This window comes from Carcharhinus amblyrhynchos, chromosome 4 (assembly GCF_965287045.1).
Source record: "Carcharhinus amblyrhynchos chromosome 4, sCarAmb.v2.hapA, whole genome shotgun sequence".
Taxonomy (NCBI): Eukaryota; Metazoa; Chordata; class Chondrichthyes; order Carcharhiniformes; family Carcharhinidae; genus Carcharhinus; species Carcharhinus amblyrhynchos.
Window position 1 is genome coordinate 137318605 of NC_137327.1, and position 26582 is coordinate 137345186.

The 26582-nt window shown below is 42.9% G+C and overlaps 1 protein-coding gene across 3 annotated transcripts in view; it reads right to left on the reverse strand.

Annotated features, from left to right (window-relative positions):
- Window positions 1-26582, reverse strand: part of LOC145342396 (neuronal migration protein doublecortin-like) — a 197952-nt gene that overhangs the window by 12181 nt on the left and 159189 nt on the right. The window contains exons 4-6 of one of the 3 annotated variants that reach the window (XM_080187950.1): window positions 25342-25444; window positions 14917-14955; window positions 9558-9668 (exon numbers count right to left, since the gene is read on the reverse strand). In XM_080187950.1, coding sequence (XP_080044076.1) covers window positions 9558-9668; window positions 14917-14955; window positions 25342-25444 — 253 coding nt within the window. Of the gene's footprint in view, window positions 1-9557; window positions 9669-14916; window positions 14956-20010; window positions 20242-25341; window positions 25445-26582 lie in introns of those variants that run through there. The other 2 variants (XM_080187951.1, XM_080187952.1) reach the window with 2 other exon arrangements.

Consider the following 26582-nt stretch of genomic DNA (forward strand, 5'->3'; position numbering starts at 1 on the left):
TTGTTAGTTTATGTTTCATGATATTCTTATTGAGCTAGAACTTGTTGGAGTGGGATGCCATGTTAGGGCGGGATTTACCAGCCCTTCCTGCTGGCAGGATTTTCCCATCCCGCCAAAGGCAACCCCCGCCATGGCAGGGTGGGCGAGCCATACAAAATGCTATAGACCTTGGCAGGACTGGAAGATCCTATGGTGGCCAATGGTGATGTGCCTCCGTTGCTGGAAAACACACCGAAAGACAACTGGAAAACCCCGACTTTTTCCCTCATGCTTCAACCCGAAAAATCTTTGTACTGCAAAATGTGAAAAGTTCAGACGGATTGCATGAAAATCAATGGTTTAAAAACAAGGGAAATGTTGACTGCAAAACCCAATGTACAAATTATTTTTGGGGCATATTTTAGATCTTTCCAAAACAGGAAAGCTGCGTTTATGTTTTGTGGGTTTTGCAAAATGTTAACTATATAATTAAAGGACAAATTGTCTGCAAGTGATTCATCACTCAAATTATATGGCAATTTGTGTTTTACTGAATGGACAAGAGCTTTGCATGAAAAATTTCAACCATGAAGCTGTCAAGTTAGATACAGTATTCTAACCTATTATGTGCTGTGTAATTATATTAACAGAAAAGTAATTACAACTGTGACCTCAAGATCAGAACGCAAGGACAGCTTCAGTTGTCTTGTCTGAAAAGGAAGAGGTGGGAGAGCAGGATCCCTGAATTTACCTCCCTATGTTACCTACCGATCATACTGCCTTGGCAATATGAGATGCTGGCAAACATGGGCAAATAAGCCACAATAAAACTGAAGGCAATGGAACCAGGGGCAAACTCTCTAATGGGTGGAGTCAACCTAGAACAAAGGAGGATGGTTGTTATTAATGGAAGTTCATCAATTTAGCTCCAGGGTATCGCTGCAGGAGTTCCTCAGGGTAGTACCCGAGCCCAACCTTCTTCAGCTGCTTCATCAATGACCTTCATTCATAGAATAGTAACATTCACAGAAGGAGGTTATTTGGCCCATCAAGTCTGCACTGACAACAATTCCATCCAGACCCTAATCCTGTAACCCGCTATTTGCCCCACTAATCTCTCTAACCTATGCATGCCGGGACACTAAGGGGCAATTTAGCATGGACAATCAACCTAACCCGCACATCTTTGGACTGTGGGAGCAAACCAGAGCATCCAGAAAAAAATCAAGCAGGCATAGGGAGAATGTGCAAACTCCGCACAGTGACCCAAGTCAGGAATCAAACCCAAGTCCCTGGAGCTGTGAGACAGCATTGCTAAACACTGTGCCAACAAGTTGCCCCTCCATTCATGCCAAAGTGCCAGGCAAAGGCCATCTCCAATTTGACAGAATCTTAACTACTTGGCCTGGACATTCAATGGCATTAAAATTGCTGAGCCACTTACCAACAACATCCCGGGGATCACCACCAAACAGAAACTTAACTGGATCAGCTACATAAACATCATGCCTACAAGAACAGGTCAGAAGCTGTGTGTTCCTGGGTGATTCACTTCCTGACTCCCTAAAGCCTTTCCACCATCTGTAGATCACAAGGCAGGAGTGTCGTGGAATAGTCTTCACTTGCCTGGGTGGGTGCAGCTTCAACAATGCTCAAGAAGCTCAACATCATCCAGGACAAAGCAGCTTGTTTGATGGGTACCCCTTCCACCAGTCTAAATATCCACTCCCTTCATCATGGGCACACTACCTGCAGTGTTGACCATATACAGGATGCACAGCAGCAACTCACCAAGGCTTTTTTGACAGCGCTGCACAAACCTGTTAAGCACACCACTTAGAAGGACAAGAATAGTAGACACCCAGAACATCACCGCCTCTTAGTTACAAAGCATCCCAATTTGGAAATGTGTGTCAAATTCTTGGAATTCCTCTGTAACAGCATGGTGGGAATAATTACACTACATGGACTGCACTGGTTCTCAAAGACAATTCTCCACCACCTCCTGAAGGACAAATAGAGATTGACAATAAACGCTGGTTTTGGTGATATCTGCATCCCATGAATTAACTTTAAAAATTTTCAGAACTGTGTAAAAATTATTTGCAGGTTGTTTGTGTTTAACATAAGAACACAAGGAATAGGAGCAGGAGTCGGCCACCTAGCCCCTCGAGCCTGCCCCGCCATTCAATAAGATCATGGCTGATCTGATAGTAGTTCAGTTCCACTTACCCACCTGCTCCCCATAACTCTCAATTCCCTTATTGATCAGAAGTCTATCTACCTGCGACTCAAACATATTCAACGAGGTAGCCTCCACCACTTCAATGGGCAGAGAATTCCAGAGATTCACTACCCTCTGAGAGAAGAAGTTCCTTCTCAACTCTGTTCTAAGATTAATACATTAATATACCGTGATCAACCTATTAAAGCATATTCGAGTCTGTTTAAGATGGAGGAGAAGTCATGCACTACAGTTAGGCTCAGGCTGATAAATGGTGAGTAGCATTCATCCGCCTAAGTGCCTGGTAAGGGCCATCTCCAATAATTTTAACCATTTCGCCTGGACATTCAATGGCATTAACATTGCTGAGTCACTTGCCATCAACACCCTGGGGATCACCACCAAACAGAAACTTAACTATACAATGCCTTTCTCCAACTAGCTAGAAACTGACAAAATTCTAACAGGGTTAGACAGGGTAGATTCTGAATGATTCCCAATGGTGGAGGAGTCCAGAACTAGGGGGCAGTATGACGATAAAAGGTAAACCTTTTAGAACTGAGGAGAGAAATTTCTTCAACCAGAGGGTGATGAATTTTTGGAATTCACTACCACAAAAAGTAACTGAGGCCAAAAGGTTATGTGATTTCAAGAGGAAATTAGATTTAGCTCTTGGGGCTAAGGGGATCAAGGGATATGGAGAGAAGCGAGGGATCAGGATATTGAATTTGATGATTAGCCATGATCAAAATGAATGGCAGAGCAGGCTGGAAGAGCCGAGTGACTCATTCCTGCTTCTAGTTTCTATGTTTCTCTGTTCTTAACCATCTCTGGATTCCTAATCTGCAGCTAGTATTTTATATGGATGCTATTCATGCCTATCAACTATTCTGCTACACTGAGATCAAAGGCATCACTGATTTACTTCCAGCTAAAACATACCCGATATGCACAGCTAAAAATATTGGGAAAATGCAATTAGAAATCAGTTACAGACCCCACTTTACAGCTAGAACATCCACAAGTTTGAAAATTCAATTGGCACGACTGAAGAACATCTGCTGGTATTAAACATTTCCTCGGCTAATGACTCAAAGGAACAGTGTCTGCTTCTGGGAGGAGACTGACAGGCCCTTATCAGCTCTGAAATTGCTCCTGGTTCATACATCAACCAATTCCTTTGTCTTTGAAACTGCCATTGTCGGAGCACAAAATTACAGTGCAGTGGCTGTCATTCACCACTCCGAACCCCGGGCTGCTGAAGGTCAAATTCAATTACAAAATGGTTAGAGTAAGGCCATCTCCAACCACTGAATTTGTCTGCAAAACCAGTGATTTGATTTAATAGGAGATGATGTGTGTTTACTCTGGGGCCAGCATTTAGGTTCCTGCACAAGATCAAATGCCAAATAATTAGGAAAGGCAACAACAGAATGCACATGTCATTTCCAACCTTTGGAAACTCTCAATCCTTAATTACACCGTTCTGCTGATTGTTAGTACCAGATGCACATTTACATTCAGAGAAACTTGGATGAGGATTGCTAATGTTTAATTAAATCAACCCACAAAACTTGAAACTTTTCTGACATTGCTCCAGCTAAACAGACTACCATGCTCAGCATGAACCTCTCGGAATAATTTAACTTCCTTTATCCGATCCAGTCTATAACTGTACATTCAGCTCGTTAAGTTACCCTCAGCCTACAGCAGCCACTGCTTGTTCTACTTGTGCCTGTTTACAGCTGATTGGACACATTTTAACAGTTTAACCAGCAACCACTTTCTAAAAAGTCATCACGGTGCAAGAAAATCTGAAAGATCCAATCGGTGAAGCTAAAATTCCAATTGGTCAACCTGGATGGTAGGGGACGTATCCCGAACAGTAATGCAAAGGATGCAGGAATAGAGCTCTGCTCCTCTAAGCTTAATCTCAGGAATTTGGGTGCATTGACAAAAAGATTTAAGGATGAGAGACTTCAAGAGAAGTGAAAAAGAATTTGTGTAGAACAGAATGCCTTGAAGCCCAAATCATCTGGTTGAGTTTTCGGGGTCATTTCCAGCTGTTACAGGGCAGTGCTTCTCTCCTTTTCTCAACTAAATGAGGATTTAATTGCCATTTGCATCAATGGATATGTGATTTATTTGTGTATGCATTTCTCCTGTCTATTTTGCACGGTTGGGGCTAATGCGCATAGTTTACACTTCTAATTATGATCTGCTGGCACTGCAGTGAAGGGAATATGTGTACGATTACGAGCCAGGACAGTCAGGGTGGGAGTAAGCATGAAATTAAAGGAATAGGGTTCCCTATGCATCCCCAACCTCTCAGTGATTTTGCAAAGGGGGTTGGATAAGACTTCTGGGATGACACACACTTTCAGACTTAGTCAGGAACACCAAATGTATTTATTAAGAAGGAAAAGCCGGCAGCCCAGCGGCTGCCTCAGTCCCTATATGTCTTCTATGGGTCTTCAGGAGACTAACAGGTGTCAGGCCACAGGCAGTGTCATCAATAATCCATTGTATCCCCATTGCCAATGTGATGAAGCACGCTCACAGACTTCCTCAGCAACACCAAAGATATTTATTCACAAGAAAAAATTGTACAAAGATCAGCAGCCCATTGGCTATCCTAATCCCTACATGCCTTATGAAGTTAGGTTGAGGGAGCTGGGACTCTTCTCCCTGGAGAGACGAAGGTTGAGAGGCGACCTGATAGAGGTTTATAAAATGTTGAGAGGAATAGATAGGGTGGATTCTCAGAGGCTATTTCCCCGGGTTGAAATGGTCACTACGAGAGGACACAGATTTAAGGTGCAGGGAGGAAAGTACAGAAGTGATGTTAGGGGTAAGTTTTTCACTCAGAGGGTGGTGAGTGAATGGAATCGGCTGCCGTCAGTGGTGGTGGAGGCGAACTCACTGGGGTCTTTTAAAAGACTTCTGGATGAGTATATGGGGTTTAATGGGATTGGGGGTTATAGATAGGCTTATAGATTGGTAGGTGTTGATGTGATTGGCGCAACTCGTGGGCCGAAGGCCCTGTTTGTGCTGTAGTGTTCTATGTTCTATGTCTCCAGACTGTCTTCCGCCCAAGAGAGAACTCCACCCTCTGGGGTGATTACCACACTCAGCCGCAATTGTCCTCAAGCCAGGTGACCCTCTTCTCCTGTGTTTCCCTTAAAGGAACAATTGTCACATCCACCCCCCCTTTTACTCTTTTTCCAATAGCCAAGTTACTCAGACCTAAATTCAAACTAAACATTACGTACGAGTTGGACAATGATGGCACTGTGGTTAGCACTGGTGCCTCACAACGCCAAGGACCCGGGTTCGATTCCTAGCTTGGGTCACTGTCTGTGTGGATATTGCACATTTTCCCCGTGTCTGCGTGGGTTTCCTCTGGGTGCTCCGGTTTCCTCCCACAGTTTGAAAGATGTGCTGGTTAGGTGCATCAACCATGCTAAATTCTCTCTCAGTGTACCCAAACAGGTGCCAGAGTGTGGCAACTGGGGGATTTTCATAGTAACTTCATTGCAGTGGGACGCCCCCCCCACACCCACCAATTGCCCTGCCCCCAACAGGTCCTGCCCCCCCTATTGCACCCCTCCCCCCTGCTCCCTTGGCACTACCCCAGGCAGTGCCATTGTCCCCCCTGGGCATTGGCACTTTGCCACTTGGGGCAGTGCCAGGGGGCTCAGGGTGGCACTGGCAAGGTGCCAATGATGTGGGGAGGCTGGCATTGGACTGGGATAAACACAGTAAGAAGTCTCACAACAAGTCTCACAACACCAGGCTTTTGCTATAAGTAAACCTGTTGGACGTTAACCTGGTGTTGTGAGACTTCTTACTAAGGTGCCAATGCCCAGGGGGTGCCTCTGCCTACCGCCTGACCCTCTGGCAGGCCTTGATTGCCCCCTTTCACTCCAGCAGCAGACCCTGTTACTGGGGAGTTAGGAGCTACAGTAATCCCGGCTGAAGTGTAATATCCAACCTGGTGGGGTGGGCAGGCGGGCTAGTTGGCTCGGAGACTTCAGTCATGGGCCTGCTAATGCCATTTAAATGATATTTAAACTGCCCGCTGCATAATTCATGCAGCTCTGCGCCAATTTCCAACGCGGAGCTCACGGTGCTAGCAATCCGGCACTGGGAGAAGCGTTCAGTGCCGGACACCAAGCACGAATAGTGTGATTTGACCAGCGCGTGAATCTCCTGGTCGGCTGTGCTAAAAAAACAATCAGGGCAGCAGGACGGGAGAATCGCAGCCAAAGTGCAAGATTTTCCACACGCACCGCCCCAGAACAGGAAAATCCCACCCAGGGGCAAATAGACCTTTGCATCGTCCGTCCCCACGCCCGCTACAATTCCCATGGTGGACAACAGAAAAATTTGCCTCCAGGTACTTGAGTTGGTTTTTTTTTTAAACTATTTACAGTTCCAAGTATGGTCTTGCCTGGAGCTCTTCCACGCAGACTTGCTGCTTTTCCATTCACGACTGTTTCAGCAATTGTATTGTGAGCTTCTTTCTCTGTCTCAATTATTAATTATCAATTTCAATTCTTTTACCCCTTCATTGTTTCTCATTGTCAAGCTTCCCTTCTTCAAGCTCTGATTCTCCTGATTCCATTGTTCACTGGGCTTGTTTCATTTTCTAGTTCCTTTTTCATGGAGTTCAGTTTATTCTACATTGTCTCATTAATGTTTCCTTCTTGATTTAATTTTGAAAATTTTTGTATCTTTTTTTCAGGTTTGCTGTCAGTCATTTCATCTTGTTGTCTTTGTTGCTTCCCCTTTATGCTCAATAGTTCCTAATTTAAAGTGAAGTTTATTTATTGGTCACAAGTAAGGCTTACATGGACACAGCAATGAAGTTACTGTGAAAATCCCCTAATTGCCACAGTCCGGTGTTTGGGTCAATTCACCTAACCAGCACGTCTTTCAGAATGTGGGAGGAAACCGGAGCAATCGGAGGAAACCCATGCAGACATGGGGAGAATGTGTAGACTCTGCACAGGCACTGACCCAAGCCAGGAATGGAACCCAGGTCCCTGGCACTGTGAGGCAGCAAACCACTGTGCCATCGTGCCACCCATAATTTCTTTTGAAGTAATTAATTTCTGTGGGCAATCCATCATGTTCTTGCTGGACATATTCACATCACAAATGGAACTTTCATTTCTGCTTGTCTTAACTTTGGCTAAACCCTTTTTGCTTTCATGTTAGTCGAGTTTGTCTCTGAGGAAGTGTTGACTTGTTTCCATTCTGCAATTCTCTATCTGCTTTTCATTGGTCATTTAGTGTCTTTCATTGTCCTTTTTCTGAGGTCCTTCAGTGCCCCCCTTCTGGGGTCTTCTGCGCCCACGTTTTGGGGTCTTTCATTGTCTCCTCGGAGGTCTTGCGTTGACTCTTCCTTGAGGTCTTTGTTGCTTATGGACATTTTTTGAGAGATGCCTTCTGTTTCTTCTTGTGATTAACACAGTGAGAAGTCTCACAACACCAGGTTAATTTGGTAACAAACGCTACTCCTTCGTCAGGTGAGTGGGGAACTAGTGGTGTTTGTTACCAAATAAACCTGTTGGACTTTAACCTGGTGTTGTGAGACTTCTTACTGTGTTTACCCCAGTCCGACGCCAGCATCTCCACATCATGACTACTATCTTCTTGAGGTTGCCAGTTTAAATCATCCCCACTAACTCTTTGGATGGTGGGAAGGGAAACCAGGCTTAAATGTTGAAACTAAACTATTGAGCTGGACCCCAACTGTTTTACCAATGTTTGTGATGAATTCCTTTAGTTATTTAATAGACTTTGGGGGGAATGGGATTTTTGCACATCAGTAGAGCCACTGATTACCCATTTTGCCTATTAAATAGGAAACTTCTATCATTTCGATTTGAAGAATAATTTGTTAGGAATCAGGAGAGCAGTCTTTGCTTTTGGTTACATTGCTGAGTTAGAATGTTGGATGATCAAATCCTGCTCCAGAGCCTTGAGCACAAAATCTGGTCAGGCATCTTGGTGCATTAAGGAGGGAGAGATGGAATTTTGATGTTGCCACCTTCAGACGAGACATTAAGTGGAGTCAGCCTTCCCACTTTTAATGTAAAAGGTTGATGTAAGGTCCTGTTCTCCTGGCAGCCTCTTCAATGTTTATATCTTAACCAGCTTCACTAGAACAGATTACTTGATTACCATGTTGCTGTTTGTGGGATCTTGCTCTGTGGAAATGGCTGCTGCATTTCCGACAACAGTAACTCCATTTCAAAAATATTCCATTGGCTGTAAAGCACTTTGGGACATTCTTTTTCCTCACCTAATTTTTCATTGTACTAGGATACTGTGGATATAAACTGGTTTAACTTGTGAAAAAAAAGCTACAATTGCAAATGTAGGTCGTTAGTTTGGCATGACTAAAGTAATTTTACCAAAGCTGCGTAGTTTATTAAATGATAGAACCATAGAATCCCTACAGTGCAAAATGTGGCCATTCAGCCCATTGGGTCTGCACTGATCATTACCCCAACTTACCCCATAACCCTACTCAACTAACGGGCAATTTAGCATGGCCAATCAATTTAATGTGCACATCCTTGGACTGCAGAGGAAATCGGAGCACCCAGCGGACACAGGGAGAATGTGCAGACTCCACATAATCATCCAAGGTCAGAACTGAACCCAAGTCATGGCGCTATAAGGCTGCAGTGCCAGCCACTGTGCGGTCAATAGCTGTATCCTGAAATTCCATAGAGTTTCTCCCAGACTCTCACCAATGTTACGGAGAGGCCCCATTTAATTTCAGGCCCTACATATTTTCGAAGATACTGCTACTCAGCCTGGCCATTCATTAAAACATTCAAGATTGCAACCAGTATTGTCATTTTTAAATTTAGCACTGATAGATGCCAGATAATAGAAAAAGCCAGCCCAGTCTGAAGGATACTGACATTATCATTATCCCATTTTCAAAGTTATGCTTTAAACATTGCCACTTAATGAAACTTTGTCTCTGCACTAGTCCAAGCCTCCCCACACACTTAAAAGATTTTACCAGAGAAACAATCAACACGTGAATCACACAGAAACATTTTCAATTATGAATAATAATATTCATAAGGAATCTCCTTTTTGTAAGCTGCATCTGAACATATTGTAACTGTGGAGTGATTTATCCACACACTTTGTTTTGCCTGTGTTAGGAATTGAGGTGCATGTATCTGGAAATAGAAGGACATTCCTTTGTGTTCTAATTTATGTCGGCTTGGGCAATCACTTTATCAATTAATATTAATTCATTTATTTTTTCTGTATTGTGACAAACTCTTTGGCCCTCGAAGCATTAGCAGGTTCCACTTACCAGAGTCGGCAGGAGACTTACTACGACGAGATGCTCCAGAGCTTTTGCTTGTGGACCTTTGTGAAGCATTAGCTGATTTACCACCAGTGTTTGTTTTCACCACACGGCACTCTGTTTTAAAAGTAGAAAAGAGCCACATTTAATATTAGCCTCTCACAAATAATAACGATTGACAATTAACCATTTCCAATCTGACTTACTTCCTGGCTAATTTGCTGGATTCCCTGGAAGACCTTAAACACTCATGTTGTGTATTTCTATATTTATAACTGCAATAAAAGTTTGTGCGTTGAAGGTACTGTTTGAGAACGGAGGTGCATTTGCTTATTTTGCCGAGTCTCATTTATAGAAGTTACAGCACTGGCTGAGAATCAATTCGTAGAGCAATTATTAACTGGATCTTTGGCATGAGGTTATCGGTACCATTTTTGTATGTTAGATACATCGCAAAAGAAGGCATAGCCACAGAAGACTGCAAGGTGGCTATCTGACTGACCTAGGTATGGCCAAGAGTTCATTATGACTTGGAAAAATTTAGTTCAGGGGTTTCAAATCTGCAGCCTTCCCAAGGCGATTTTTAATTCTACACCTGAACTATTGCTTCCCAGGAGATGACAATAATTGAAAGAAAGATCTGGAGGTAGGATCAACTTGCAATGGGAGCTCTATCACATACAGTGCTGTTGCCTGGAACTCTTTCTGATGTATGTAAAAGTTCACACATTGAAGTGAAAGTTTTTGACCTAATTGATTGTGTACTGTTTATTAATAAATTTCATGTTAAATCATATGTGGTCTCTCGTTTGGAGTCACTGTTTGAAGCCTAAAGGAATGTGTTTAGTAATTGGTGTGATGCCACCACTCTTTATCACTCTTTATTAAAAATTTTACATTTTTAAAAGGTTGTTCGTAAAAATGCAAAGCAAAAAAAAACCCTAATGTCAGGATACAGAAAGTGGTGATTTGAGATGTAGTTATTTTTTCCATTTCCAATATTTAACAGCGGCTCTCATAACACAGCTCAGAGAACAACTGCAAACCTTTTGAGCCTTGGCACATTTGCTACTTCCTTGGGCTGCACTTGTATTCACTTGCCTGTGAGTAGGTACTAAAGCCAAGATGCTATTCACTTTTTTAGCTTTACAGCACAATTGGTCCACGCCAACATTAATGCCCCGCATGAATCTCCTCCCACTCCTTTTCACCTAACATAATCAGCATATCCTATTCCTTTCTCCCTCATGCTTACCTAGCTATTCTTCAATGCAACTATGCTGTACACCTCAACTGTCCCACATGGTAGTGAGCTCTGCATTCTTACTATTCATGGGGTAAAGAAGTTTGTCCTGAATTCTCTCTTGGTTCATTAATCACCATCTTACATTTATGAGCACTGAATTTGTTCTCCCCCACACCGCCCATCATTTATCCTTTGAAATCTGGTCTCAGTTCATCATTTCTTGGTGCACCAAGTTGACAGAATCACAGAACCCCAACAGTGCAGAAGGAGGCCATTTGGCCCATTAAGCCTGCACCAACAACAATCTCATCCAGGTCCTATCCCTATAACCCGATATATTTACCCTCCTAATCCCCCTGGCACTATGGGGTAATTTAGCATGGCCAATCAACCTAACCCACATATCTTTGGAGTGTGGGAGCAAACCGGGGCACCCACACGAAACCCACACAGACATGGGGATAATGTGCAAACTCCACACAGACAGTCACCCGAGGCCGGAATTGAACCTGGGTCCCTGGCGCTGTCAAGCAGCAGTGTTAACCACTGTGCTGTTATAGAGTTACGGAGAATGCCTTGAAAGCAAACAACTTTGTTTGGGACTCTTTAAAACAAATTGAATCAATAGCCCTGTTTGAGTGAATCCTACAGTTCTCCCATTTTGTTGGGTCTATTTCGAGGTTCAGCTCCTTTCTTGCTTTTGCCATTTAGTCTGTGTCCGTGCCTACTTGTCATTTTCCACATCAAAGTATAAGGTCAATTTGGACCAGGAGATTGTGGTTTGTGATTTTAAAGGGGGAATGTGCAGAGATACAGGGAGAAGGCAAGAGGAACGACACTAGGTGCATGTCTCATTCAGAGAGCCAGCACATATAAAATGGGCCAAACAGCCTCCTTCTATGTTGTAACAATTCCCTGGTTCCATTATGTATCACTGATGGCCACCCAATGATAACCTGCAATGATTTGCCTGTTAAGAGAATAACACAGGACAACCTACCAAAGACAAACCCATCTCCCACAGGCATGGAATGCAGTGGTGTTGCTGTAAATGGAGAAAGCTTTATAGCTTACCCATGAGCTTTGTTTCCAATAAAGTGCATGGATGCAAATTGCACTGAAAGGGAATAGGGAGGTTTTTCTTTTCCCGTAATTTATTTTCAATTCATCAGCTAATATATTTACTGAATACCTGAGTGAAATAGACTAGGGAAGAGGGCGGCACAGTGGCTGGCACTGTTGCCTCAGAGTGCCAGGGACCCGGGTTCAACTCCAGCCTTGGGTCACTGTCTGTGTGGAGTTTGTGTGTCCACCCTGTGTCTGCATGGGTTTCCTCCGGGTGCTCCGGTTTTCTCCCACACTCCAAAGATGTGTGGGTTTGGTTGATTGGTCATGCTAAATTGCCTCTTTGTGTCAGAGAGATTATCAGGGTGTATGTATATGGAGTTATGGGAACAGGGCCTGGGTGGGATTGTTGTTGGTGTAGGTTCAGTGGGCCGAATGGCCATTTTCTGCACTGTAGGAATTTTATGATTCTATGAAGACCCCAGGTTCAATCTATGTTCATTGGAAGTGCATCACTTAGAACCGCAGAACCCTACAGTGCAGAAGGAAGTCATTTAGCCCATCGAGTCTGCATCAATCGCAATCCCACCCAACCCTATCCCCATAACCCCATGTATTTACCTTAGCTAGTCCCCCGACACCAAGGGGCAATTTATCATGGCCAATCAACCTGACTCATGTGTCTTTGGACTGTGGGAGGAAACTGGAGCACCCTGAGGAAAGCCACGCAGACACAAGGAGAATATGCAATCTCCACATAGACAGTGGACTGAGGCCAGAACTGAACCTTGGTGTCTGGTGCTGTAAGGCAATAGTGCTAACCACTGTACTACTGTACCCTAAGCAACAGGGCTCCTGGATTATGGGCTGTTAAACCACCTCATGTTCCTGCTCAGGATCCCTAGTCAGCAGCATCTGCCGGAAGAATGCACATGTAAGCATCAGCCACATTGTCTGCCAAGGCTCATAAATGACTAATGGGAGAAAATCTTGAAGCAACTACAACCTACAGAGCGATAGTCCAGCGTGGAGCCAGTTCCATCAGGAAAGAGGTGGAAGGCAAAGAAAATAAAGAATGTAATTTGATGAAATTCTCTTTAGCAAATGTGTGCAATTATTGTTAGTTCTTATTTGTCAAATGTTAACATGGATGTGCCTTACCTGTTGGACCTCCTACTAAACCGTTATCCGATACAGACTTCATTTGGGAAAAGATTGGCTCACCTGTTTCTTATTTGAAACACTGCAAACCAGATTCTCCCTGTGAGGGCATTTTTCACAGCATTAAAAAGAGAATTGCACTGGGGAACACATTATAGGGAGGGTGTTTAATGTGGTTTCTCTATTAAAGAGGCAGCCATAAAGAATATATATTGCAGCAGAAATTGTGGTATAATCAGAGGCTGCTTTAATGAGGGGCTGCTGTTTACATCAGCGCGCTTTGCAAAATAGGCTGCAGCAGAGGAACTAAATGACTGCTAGACTGAAATAAAACTGTCTGACCTCAACATGAACTATAGTTTGCAATTGGTAGAGTATTACTGGCAAATCATCAGAGAGCAGCATTTTCAAATGTTTGGCCACTCGTGCATGAAGTTCAGACAATCTGTTTGAGAGGTTGTGCCTGGGGCCGATAGGATTAGAAACAAGCTAAACTGCATTGGATTTTTCCCTTAGATAAAACATATATAAGCAATCAAGAAAGGTCTTCAATCTAATTGTCCCTTTCAGGTTCATGACATGTTTGATGTATCTTAAAAGGAAGGGGTGGTAGAATCCATGAGCTGGTTACTATCGGCTGGCTTTTGAATGTCAGCTCCTATAGCAGGAAGGCAAACTGACGGCAGATCAAGAGAGTCAAGGGTTATGGAGGGGCTGCAGAAAAATGGAGTTAATACTACAACCAGGTCAGCCATGATCTTGCTGAATGCAGGAGCAGGCTCGAAAGGATGAATGGTCTATTCCTGCTCCTAATTCTTATGATCTTAGATAGTAACGTGCCATTTGTAATTGTAACAAACATTTATCATATTTTATCTTTATTCTCTAGGGGCGGCATGGTGGCACAGTGGATAGCACTGTTGCCTCAGCGCTAGGGATTCGATTCCCTTGGGTCACCGTTTGTGCAGAGTGTGCATGTTCTCCCCAGTGTCTGTGTAGGTTTCCTCCGAGTGCTCCAGTTTCCTCCCACAGTCTAAAAGGCGTGCTGGTTAGGTGCATTAGCCATGTTAAATTCTCCCTCAGTGTACCCGAACAGGCGTTGGAGTGTGGCAGCTAGGGGATTTTCACAGTAATTTTGTTGCGGTGTTAATGTAAGTCTACTTGTGAGACTAATAAATAAACTTCTGTCATCACCTCTTTCTAGTTTTGCAGCTAAAAATAATCCTGTCTTCTCTTTGCATTTCTAAATATGGCTAATCAAGCCAATAGATGCATTCAGAGTTCACAAGTTAGACCAAGGATGTTAACTGAACAACTCAGCAACAGCTGTATCTGCACTTTGTTTATTATTAAGCAAGAGTGGAAGAAAGAGCAAAGGACACATTATTATTTCAATTCAAAAAGTAATAGAAATAGGAGGGGGTAGCAAAAAGGAAAGAAAGGGAGAAATAGCAGCCAAATTCAAACAAGGGGTGACAGCAGGGACTGAGGGAAAAAGGTGGCAGCAAAGACTATTGAAAACAGAAAGATCAATGATTGAATTTTTAAAAGGCAACAGCAAGCGAGAGAGGGGAACTGGCATCCTTTGAAGAGAGACAGCAACAATTAATTAAAGAGACAGGAGAGCAACTAAATAGCACAAAAGAAAGAATAAACTCTCAAATGATCTAGTCAGCATTGTACAATGCACTATATTGCTGCTGAATATTCACATTTCTGAACAAGGAAGTTGGAAAAGGCACAGCTACATCATACGTCATTGTGTCTATTGATTTCTGCACTCAACGATATTTCAATGAATCCCTTCTCTGGTAATCAGCTTTTCTGTTCATCCCACAACATTGCAAACATTTCTGCTGCTGAAAATCTGTCGCCAGTGAATCCTTTACTTACCAACATCAAAACCTCCCAGCGTCCGACTTCTGTGCACCTCTTGGAGAGTACAAAAGTTTTAATCAGACAATTAACAGATCATAACACCTGGCAAACTTCTGAGCCATTTCCTCTAGTTTTTTTTAATGCTTCCTTTCCTTTCTGGGAGATTAACTCTCTGTCAACTCAGTTCTGGTAATCTCAGTTTCAATCGTACTGTTTTTACACACTAGAATTAAAACATTACTTTATGCCATATTTCATCACTTTTAATTTTTTTTATTTCAATCTAGTCCTTAATTAAAATTTCAGTCCCAGATAGTTCTCTGTACAAAACAATTACTTTGTTACTCAAATTTTGAATGCCTGAAATTTAGTATTTTGTTGATAAGTCCTGGAAAATAACATTTATCAAATGACAGTGACTCCACAAAGAGAGGCTTTGCTGTACTAGTTTCCAAAACTGTGGCTCCAAAACTAATTGAGATTCAGTTTACAGAACACCCCATGGTTATGTCCTGAGTAGCTCTGAGGTGGTACTGTATTTTTTATTACCAATGTAATTGTAAAGTAGCACACCAGGGTGTATGGCAATTTAGGAAGTTCATGTTCTGCTACTCATTCTGGAATTGAAATATTAAATCCTTGAGAGCCGATCCTTACATAAAATCAAGTGACAATGATAGAGGTCGAGAATCATTTCTGGGTTAGAAATGGCTGAGCTCGTTTCCCAAGTAGTTTCAATTGCATCATGTTAATTTATATTAAAAAAACTACACAATTGGAGAAAACATTCATTAGTATTCTTTAAAGAGCTGGTCACTCTATATAAAAATGAGTATTCAGCAAATAATAGTCTTTCATTTGTAGCAAGTGGGCCCCTCAGTTTCTTTGCTTCCCACGTTCTCATTTCCTTTTGGGCGTATTGACATTCTAAGTTAACAAGACAATTTTGTTCCTGTGCTAAATCCTATACATAATTTCCAATGTATAATCATTTCCTCTGCTATATGTAGTGGACAATAAATAAAAGTAATCTTTATGATCACATATGCAAAGTGTGCGAGAGGGATTTCAAATGAAATCTAAGTTTTGAATGTTGGCTTTTGGGCTAGTCCACTACACAAGATGGTACAGTAAAGATTTCATTATGGACTTTGTCTGGTTTGGTTATTCTTTCCATTAAAAGGGAGATCGAAACTTAATTATGTAGCCTTTTACTACATTACTGGATATAAATTGTCCCATTGGTAAGACGCAGCATGGGTTCATGACGGGCAGGTCATGTTTGACTAATTTGGTGGAATTCTTTGAGAACGTTAAATGTGCAGTAGAAAATGGAGAATCTGTGGATATGGTGTGTCTGGATTTCCAGAAGGTATTTGACAAGGTGCCGCACCAAAGACTGCTACATAAGATAAAGGTGCACAGTGTTACAGGTAATGTATTAGCATGGATAGATGATTGGTTAACTAACAGTGGGGGTAAATGGATGTTTTTCTGGTTGATGATCAGTGACTAGTGATGTGCCTCAGGGATCAGTGTTGGGACCGCAATTGTTTACAATTTACACAGATGATTTGAAATTGGGGACCAAGTGTGGTGTGTCAAAATTCACAGATGACACTAAGGTGGGTGGAAGAACGAAGTGTGCAGAAGATGCTTAAAGTCTGCAAAGGGATATAGATAGTCTAAGTGAGTGGGCGAGGGTCTGGCAGATGGAGTACATTGTTGGTAAATGTGAGATCATCCATTTTGGTAGGAATAACAGCAAAATAGACTATTATTAAAATAGTAAAAAATTGCAGCATGCTGCTGTGCAGAGGGACCTGGGTGTCCTTGTGCAAGAATCTCAAGGACATGGTCTGCAAGTGCAGCAGGTAATTAAGAAGGCAAATGGAACTTTGTTCTTCATTGCTAGAGGGATGGAGTTTAAAAACAGCGAGGTTATGTTGCAGCTGTGTAAGGTGCTGGTGAGGCCTCACCTGGAGTACTGTGTACAGTTTTGGTCTCCTTACTTGAGAAAGGATATACTGGCACTGGAGGGGGTGCAGAGGAGATTCACTAGGTTGATTCTGGAGTTGAGAGAGTTGGATTATGAGGAAAGACTGAGTAGACTGGGGCTACACTCATTGGAATTCAGAAGAATGAGGGGAGACTTTATAGAAACATTTAAGATTATGAAGGGAATAGATAAGATAGAAGTAGGGAAGTTGTTTCCACTGGAGGGTGAAACTGGAACTAGGGGACATGGCCTAAAATAAGGGGAAGCAGGTTTAGGACTGAGTTGAGGAGGAACTTCTTCACACAAAGCGTTGTGAATCTGTGGAATTCCTTGCCCAGTGAAGCAGTTGAGGCTCCCTCATTGAATGTTTTTAAGGCAAGGATAGATAAATTTTTGAACAGTAAAGGAATTAAGGGTTATGGTGAGCGGGCGGGTAAGTGGAGCTGGGTCCACAAAAAGATCAGCCATGATCTTATTGAATGATGGAGCAGGCTCGAGGGGCCAGATGGCCGACTCCTGCTCCTAGTCCTTATGTTCTTACATTTGGTTATCATGGGTCTCCTATGACCTATTTCCTCATTTTGTAATCAGAGTAATCTGTGTGTATTTAAATAGCCAAAGATGCCTTTACCCTACCCGAAGAATTATGGAACATAAAATCTATCACAGAATCCCTACAGTGCAGAAGGAGGCCATTCAGCCCATCAAGTCAGCACCGACGACAATCCCACCCAGGCCCTATTCCTGTAACACCACCTGTTTATCTTGCTAATCCCCTGACACCAGGGTCAATTTAGCACGGCCAATCCAGCTAACCTACACATATTTGGACTGTGGGAGGAAACTGGAGCACCTGGAGAAAACCCGCGCAGACACGCAGAGAATGTGCAAACTCCACACAGACAGTGACCCGAGGCCAGAATTGAACCCAGGTCCCTGGTGCTGTGAGGCAGTAGCGCTAACCACTGTTCTACCATGCCGCCCCAGCTTAGTGCCACAACAGACTCTCACTTACGGTGCAAAGTCAGGTTTGTCACATTATTTTGTGGGGTGCGGTTCTGTACAACATTGCATCAAATGTTGCATTACTTCTTTGTATTCTTAGCAAGAAAACTGCCGTGGCAATTATATCAAATTATGTTCAACTTGCTTAAAAAAGTGAGAATCAGTCACTGCAATTAAATGTGAAGGGTTTGTAATCCAAGAATTATTCCACTTCAAGTTTTGTTTATCTTCAATGCTAATAGTTTGCATTTTTGGGATTGTTAACAGGTACCAAAATGTGTGAAAAATGTTTGGACAGAAAATACAGCTTTGTACTCTGAGGAAAAGTTGGCTATTTCATTGTAATTTCGCTGGAACAATTTTCCTTACTGTTTAAGTTTACGCTATTTTGATTTTAGCCCAAAACAAAATCTGGAGATTGTGAACTTACTTCACAGTATTGCTGTAAAGAAAACACAGGCAGGCTAACAAATTACGTATCTGACCGAGAATTTGAACAATAATAGAAAAAAAGGCATGTTCACGTCAACTTTTCAGCATGGTGACACTTGCTCCATAGTTGTGAGAGAAGAGTTGAAGATGCATCAGTTCGTAATGTCTGGAAACGTGACATGTGAAAGTAATCCTTCAAGTATTTTACAATAGCCAGGGTGTTTGACTGGAGATTTCCTCAGAACCGCAATCAGTCAGCCACTGTAACTTCATCAGGAGTACCAGAAACCCCCTTTTACACAGGTAAGCAGGGTTTCCGTAGCCCCAATGAAATTCCAGTTCTTTGCTGATACAAAAGCTGCAGAAATCAGGCTTTTAACAATCTCTGAAGAACAAAGTTCCTTCTTGCAAATTCAGAAGGTTAGCAAAATCACAGCATCCCATAATCTCTGAGAATAATCATCCGTATTGTTCAATGGGCTGACAATTATGTGCTACGTGATATTCTTCTTGTCAAATTTTCCTCCTGCTTTGGAGAAAATCAGTGAACTGGGGTCAACGGAACCTGGGCAATGGAGCAACTGTGCCAAGAGTACTAAAGACAGCCACATCTTCCCTGCAAATGTTCTCTACTGCCGCCTCGTGGCTGGAGGTGTCTTGTGCCATGTTCAAAGTGGCTATTTAGTTAGTGTCAGCAGGCCATTTGACATTGGAGGGCATGATGTGCAGATGCCAGCATTGGATTGGGGTGGACACAGTAAAAAGTCTCACAACACCAGGTTAGAGTCCAACAGGTTTATTTGGAATCACAAACTTTCGGAGCGCTGCCTTTTCCTCAGGTGAATCATGGCTGAAAGTTGCCCTTACTCACCATCTAATTCACGCACCCTCCTCCAAGAACAGCGAGGCAACAATAAGGCCTGAACCTAGGTTGATTCTAACCTCCAAAACCAACACATAACCCAGGATGCTCAGGCGAGGTGCCGTGCCATTCTCCCAGATACCTCTACTCCACAAAGTAGGGGGATTCTCAGGTCATTTCCAAATCCATTCAGATTAGTTTTGCAAATGACCCCTGGTTGACATTATTTGGATTTTTGATTTGAAATTTTTATATGTAGAGACTACCATCACTGATCAAAGGAGCTGATATTTCTAAATAAGTATTGATGCGATGGGTTAAATAGCACAGATTTGCTCCATTGTCAGTCATTTATTGTCCTAGTACTAAAAAAGATATGACTAAAGTTGGCACAAGGTGATGACTGCACCAATAAGAGAATGATTGACAGTTCGGCCTGGATTTTGACTCTGAGTTAAAAACTCATCCAAACAACATTGGCATAAGATTTGTACATCCCACCAGTTCACTTAGATTCAAGCAGAGATGTAGAACAAATTAATAACAGCGATATGAATTAGATTTAATGTAAAAGAGACTTTTAATAAAAATTGTGTTGACCATTGAAAATGTAATTAAATAACGTTCTGGGACGGCTTTCAGCAAAGCAGCATTTAAGAAATATTAATTCAATAAATTCCTCAGGTGATTAGAATTGCAGAGTCAGAAGCTTAAAACTCCTCAAAGCACCATTGGCTGGAATGAAGAGCCCTGGTTTTCCTTTCTTAAATGGAGGTCGCTATGCAAAGAACACACAGAAACATGTGGCCAAAGAACATTTATTTGTAAGCTATTAACAGAAAAGTTGAAAGCACACAACAAAGAGAGGTCCCTCCCCCTGCAGACTCCCAAACCAATGCAGCAACAATTGGAAAGGTGGCCAACTGTGGGGTACAGGAGGCAGAAGATGGGCAGAAGGCTCACTTGTTCTGGGCCTGATCCCTTTGGTCCCTTGCCTTAATCATGGAATCCTGCTTGTGTGTGCAGCGGAACGACTTCCTTCCTAAATGAAACAGAAGGAGGAGGATGTCAAGAAACACCAAGCTCTCGAGAGCTAGAGATCACAACTGTTTAAAAAGAAACAACATATAGGTTGTGTGATGAACAGCAGGCACTCTTAAAAGTAAAATCTACTGGACAACATATGAACATGAGGAGGTGGAACAGCAATGGTACTTCAGTCAAGTCTTTGTGGAGGTTGGTTTGGTTATCCATGGATCAGCTTAACTGTTTTCCCACTTAACTAATTATCTCTCCGGGGTTTCTTAAGTAAAAAGAAAATGTAGCCATATATCGATGCCAGTAGGGCTGGTTTCATCAATTCCCCTGTCCAATTTGTGTAAGTCAAGAGTTCGAACAGGTTCAAGCATAGACAATTTTAGTAAACAAAACACCCTCAACAGCATGAACATCAAAGTTGGAGATCAAAAAATGTTTGAAGGTTTTCATGGTGATAACACTGGGGAAGATGAATTTTGGTTACACCATGTAAGATTTTGCTCTGAAAAGAGCAGTTGTTACCTTAAAACATTTCCTTGGAAATTCCGTTATGCCTCAATATTATTATCAAACATGCTCAACTTAATTACCACCATATCCAACAGTCAAATTTGATCCATTGCACCTTGGTATGCAACATATGCCAGGGAAGCTTTAGGAGATCTACCAACTCTATGTCATCTCCCAAGACAGAAATCTTTCCCATGTCAGCTGGTTACCCTTACTCAAGAAACACACTACCACCCATTCTACACAGTCAACCAATTAACAGCAAGAACGTTAATGTGTTCTGACTTATTACAAAGACAACAACTTGACCAATCAGCAGTAAGCTCTCACTCATATTCCTGTCATCCACTATCTACCTCTTTCAGCCCAGGGCTCCCTCCCTACCTTTATCTAATCTGATCTGAAACAGGTCTTTTACAGAGAGCCATAATTCAAAATCCCTGCATACATTCTGACATAGTAAGGATAATCTTGGGCCTGGATTACCTTCTAATGAAGTAACTAATGCTGACACGCCATTATGAGAAAAGTAGAAGTCACACTCAACTCATGTTATGATGACAAGTGCAAGGTCGGCATTTTATGCTCAAAACTTTGCACCATTTTCACCAAATCGATCCCTCTCCAAGGCCAATCTTCCAGGTTAAACCTTGGTGTTCAAATCGAGCTTCTGACCTAGTATTGTCTCAATCCCAAAGTCAGTCTAACCTCCATTCTGTATCATCCACTTTGGCCACCACCTGAGTCTTCCACTGCCAGCCCCTCTTCCATTCCTCTGTCACCTCAGTAAATCACTGAACTTTGCTAACAAGGCAGACAACAAAGTTTGCAGGTTCAAACCCTAGCTGAGTTAAATGGTAGGAATGCTAAACTCTTCCCAATGCCCCCGAGTTGGGTCAAAGAAAGCTTTCCAATGGTTCCCTATGGCTCATCGCTGTCACTGGCTCCTACTGGGTTGGATATGCGTGAATGTTAGAATCATGAACATCGCAAAATTGGACAATGGCAAGACTCAAGTAAATAAAAGTCAGTTCAGCAAGGCAGTGGTACTTGTGGAGCCACAAACAAGCAAGTAATTAGTACTTTCAGTGAGTGAAAGGGGTTACAAAGAAAAATAAATTGGCAAAAAAGTTAACATGATCATCCCCTAAGTGGGAGGAGGAACTCATTAGAAGCATAACATAAATGTTGCTTTTGGACAAGCCATCATCAGATTTACATTAATCTCTTCTTGCTTGAGTGCAAGTATATTTTCAAGACTATTTCTTGAGGTGAAATCTTACATAAAATGAATAAAAGATGTGTAATGTGCAGAAAACAGAAATGATTTTTAGTTGGAAACCTTGCCATATCACGGCAGAGGTACCTTTTGCACCTTGAAGAACTATTGAAGAGGTTAAATATACATTATTAAACTTACCTGAATCATTAGAAAAGCAAAATCTATCAATAAGATGATTAAATAGCCTTCAGCTGATGCTGAAAATGCAATGACCATCTCCAACAAGAGAAAATTTAACGCTTGTATCTTGACATTCAACGGCATCACATCATTGAATCCCCCACCAGCAGCATCCTGGGAGTTACCAGTGACCAGGAACGGAACTGGACTAGCCAGTGTGGCTAGAAGAGCAAGTCAGCAGCTGGGAATCAAGTGGTGAGTAACTCTCCTCCTGACTTCCCAAAGCCTGGCCACCAGGCACAAGTCGGGAGTGTAACGGAAAACCCTCCACTTGCTTGGATCAGTGCTGCTTGAAGAACACTCAAGAAGCTTGACATCATCCCTGCACCATAGACAAACAGTGACAGCAGTGTGTATCATCTACAAGATGCACTGCAGGGTCTCATCAAGTTTCTTTAGACGGCATCTTCCAAACTGATGACCACTGCCATTTAGAAGAGTAGCAGATACCCGGAAACGTCACTACCTGCAAGTTCCCCTCTGAGTCTCTCACCATCCTGACTTGGAAATATATTGTCATTTTTTCAGCGTCACTGGAGTTCCATCCCTAACTGCACTATGGGTGTAACTACACCAAAGGGACTGCAGCGGTTCAAGAAAGCAGCTCACCACCACCTTCTCAAGCACAATAAGGGTGGTCAATAAATGCTGACCCAGCCAGTGACACCCACATTCCATAAATGGATTATTTTGTTTTTTAATTCAGAAGTTGTGGGAAACCTTACATCATGAGATTAGTTTCTTAAAGGAGATTGGATGGGTGGGAGTTGGGGTGGGGTGGAGAGTAAAACCAAACCATATAATGGATTAAAGACCAGGGGCTGATTTTTTTGTGCCCATGCAGAGCGTGCCTGCCATCTGGGGTGGGCACCCATCCCACTACCTTCCCTCCACCTCAAGTTGTCTCCTATAATATGAGGGGGCGTGGGCTCCAGAATTAGCAGCCGCTTGCCATATTTAAATGAATAATTAAGGGTGAAACAGGCTTGTTAACGAACTGATAATACACTGCCCTGCCACAAAACATCTGATGTAGGCAGGCAGGATGGGAAGTCTGTTTTTTAAACTCAAATGTTTAAAGGGCGGAAAGGAAGTGGGGAAGTGTGGGGTCACTCTTTGGGGGCTGCCTCTGGCCAATCGAGGTGAGGCCTCAACTTAGGTCAGACACCCTCCTTCCTTCACCCCCGATCTCTCCTTTAAAACCAAGCACCCCATCCAACCTCCACCACTCCTCCGCCTAACCTTAACCCTCCTGGCCCAAGATCCTGAACTTACCTACTCTGGAGGTCCATGGGTTTAGATCTTCCTCATTTCCAGTGGTGCCAGCAGCTGCCGTTGACAGGTTCCCGGTGTTGCCAGGATTTCTCCTGAGGGCGGGATCTCCGCCTCAGCGAGGGGTGGAAGTCTTGCTCGGCACCCGGTTTTCCACCTGGCAATGCCATACAGCTGTAGGGCAGGTCAGAGTGCAGCATGGTAGGTTCGAAACTGACATGGTTTGTGGGGAAATGGAGGGGGAGGAGAGGGGGAAGGTGCAGAGCGTGCTGTCAGACTCCCCTTTTTGCTCCATCCTTCAGTAATAGTGAGCAACAAGTCCTGGCGTTGGACTTGAACCCGGAGCTTCTTGGCCCAGAAGTAGGGTCGCTACTACTGTACCACAAGGCCTCTGGAAAAACAATGGTGAGGGGGTTTGATAGTTACTGAAACAGATGAGCATTTCCTTAGCAACATATGAGAATCCAGGCTGATATGTTGCCTCCCACTGAATGGCTGCAGAACATCGCGAGGGGGGAATGAACAGCCAACGGTTGTGGTCCACATTGATCTATACAACATATAATGAGGGTGTGATACTTCAATCAAAGTTTAGGGAGCTAGGAAGGGAACTAGCAATCAGGACTTCAAAGGTTGTAAGGATTACGATCTAAAGATTTGGACAGGTACATGGATAGGAAAGGTTTAGAGGAATATGGACCAAACGCAGGAAAATAGCTCAGTTTAGGAAATCTGGTCAGCTTGGACAAGTTAGGCCCAAGGACCTGTTTCTGTTCTGTATATCTCTATGATTCTATAACATACCTTAATTCATAATTAGATTATTGATTCAGACTTAAAATGTCAAAATTATGTGTGAAGAAAGTCTGCTGAAAAATAATAAAATTACGATAAGACGGAAGTTCAATGCAAAACATGATGATGCTTCAAGAAGGCAGACGGCACAAAAGGTAGAGGGAGGAGATGACAGGGCCAGTTGAACATGCTCGGAATTGGAAAACAGGGATGAATTTGGAACGAGAAAGTAATTGCAAAGACAGGCATTAAGCACATAGACGTGATCGGTTACTGAAGACATAATACTTACTGGACCAGTTTCTCAGGATTTGCTCTCGATGCTGAAGGCACAGTGTTGAAGCAGACATCCCTTTTCCTGTCTTCACGCAAGTTGGTCTGCACTGTCTGGGTCAGCAGCAACAGGACTTCCAACATTTTAAAGTGTGACTTAGAAAGGTGACTGCCGATGGAAGGCTCGGCAGCAAGGTGGAAAGGTGCAGGTGTGCACAGCTCGCTGACTTCACACCAGAGGAGAGGACAATGTGAACATTTAAACTTCTGATTCACTTATTCTAGTTACTCGGTGAATTTTCATAAAATGAGAATAAAGAGGGCAAAGAATTGTGTTTCCTTGGGAGGGATCATATTCTGGAAGTTCTATAAGGAACATTTACTGGTGAGGGACACTACTTTCTAACTCATTTATGATACTTTTGCTTAATTCATGACCATCTGAATCTTCTTAAGAGGTTGCACCCAAATAACTGAAGTACGCTTCTGAGTGACAAAACAACCAATTTCCTGCCATGTGTGCACGTGTGTGTGTGTGTGTGTGCACGTGTGTGTGTGTGTGTGTGTGTGTGTGTGTGTGCACATGTGTGTGTGTGTGTGTGTGTGTGTGTGTAAAACAGTGTTCCACAGGGGACGACTTCCCACATTGGCTGAAATTCAGTTCACTTCAGTCAGTCAGCAAAACATTTCACGGCAACTATCTGGGGCTGCTTCCAAACACAAGGCAAAACGCTAAAAGCCTTGATATTGCTTCATGCAATAGCTGTCATCTTAATCCATTCAGATACTTACCATTCTCATCCAATGAAAAATCATCTTGGGCATATCGGAACTTTTCTGGGCCGCAAGCAATGAACACATCATCGTCACCAAAGAAATCCTGTAGACATGACACCTGCAGAAAAACAAACAAGAATTTATTAGTATGTTAGAACAAAAAGAGGAAGAAAATTATTTAATGCAAGCGTACTCCACCCGCAGACCATTTGCATGGTACTCCATCATTGATCCCAGCTCTGCAATTCAAATTTCTGGGAAAAAGAGTGCATAAATATTCTTCAACCTCAAAAGAAAACTGAACAAACCTCAAAATATTTCCTGGAACTGCTGTCCTCCCACAAGGAGAAGCCACCTGTACACATTTGACCTGTTTGTGTACTATAACATTCTAACAGAGACGCAGAAAGCACCGGGTTTTTTAGTTCTATGCAGTGAGAACTGAGGGCCACATTCTTCCCTTCTGGGGTCCAAGTTTGATGATGGGAGAGGAAGTCAAAGTTGGGGGAGTGAGGCAGCTGACCACGTGCCATCTTGCACTGATCAGCTCATTATCCATGTGGCAAGGGTGGGCAGGAAGTCACCATCACCTCATGGGATCGAAGGTCAGGGCACCACAGATCAAGGGCACTTGTACAGCCCACACCATCCTTTCCACCTTTGTCTCACTGCTCCACCCTTCCCCTCAAATCCCCCCACCCTTCCTTGCTCATCCCCCACACAAGTTACACTGCCGCCGTCCAGTCTCAAGCATTGGCTGCCGGTTAAGGGGGCCCTAAGGAGGACAGTGCAGCAACAACTCACTGTTAATCATGGACAGAGTCGACATCGTCAGGCCCACACCACTAACACGCAATCGTAAAAACAAACATTCTATTTTCTCATAAAGGGGAACTTAATTTGGAGGGAGAGCTTGATTCCGGTGATTGGTCTTTAATGAGCATGCAATACTTGATAATGCATTTTCAAAGAGCTTCCCAGCATTGTTCTATGGGATGCTCAGACTGCCCTTAAAGTCCTGAGAATATAATTGCTCAAGTTCGTCTTGTCATCAGGAAACTGATTTTTGGTTTCATACCAAGTTAAGTTTTCCCACTTGCCAAACTCCCAGCTGCTGACAGTACAGGGAGATTTCACCCACAGAGTCAGCACTTGTTGAGTAAGAAGAGAATACCTTTGATATTCAGAGGATAGAAAGTTGGGTGGGAGGGTGAGCTGTAAGCAGGATGCAGAGATGCTTCAGCATGATTTGGACA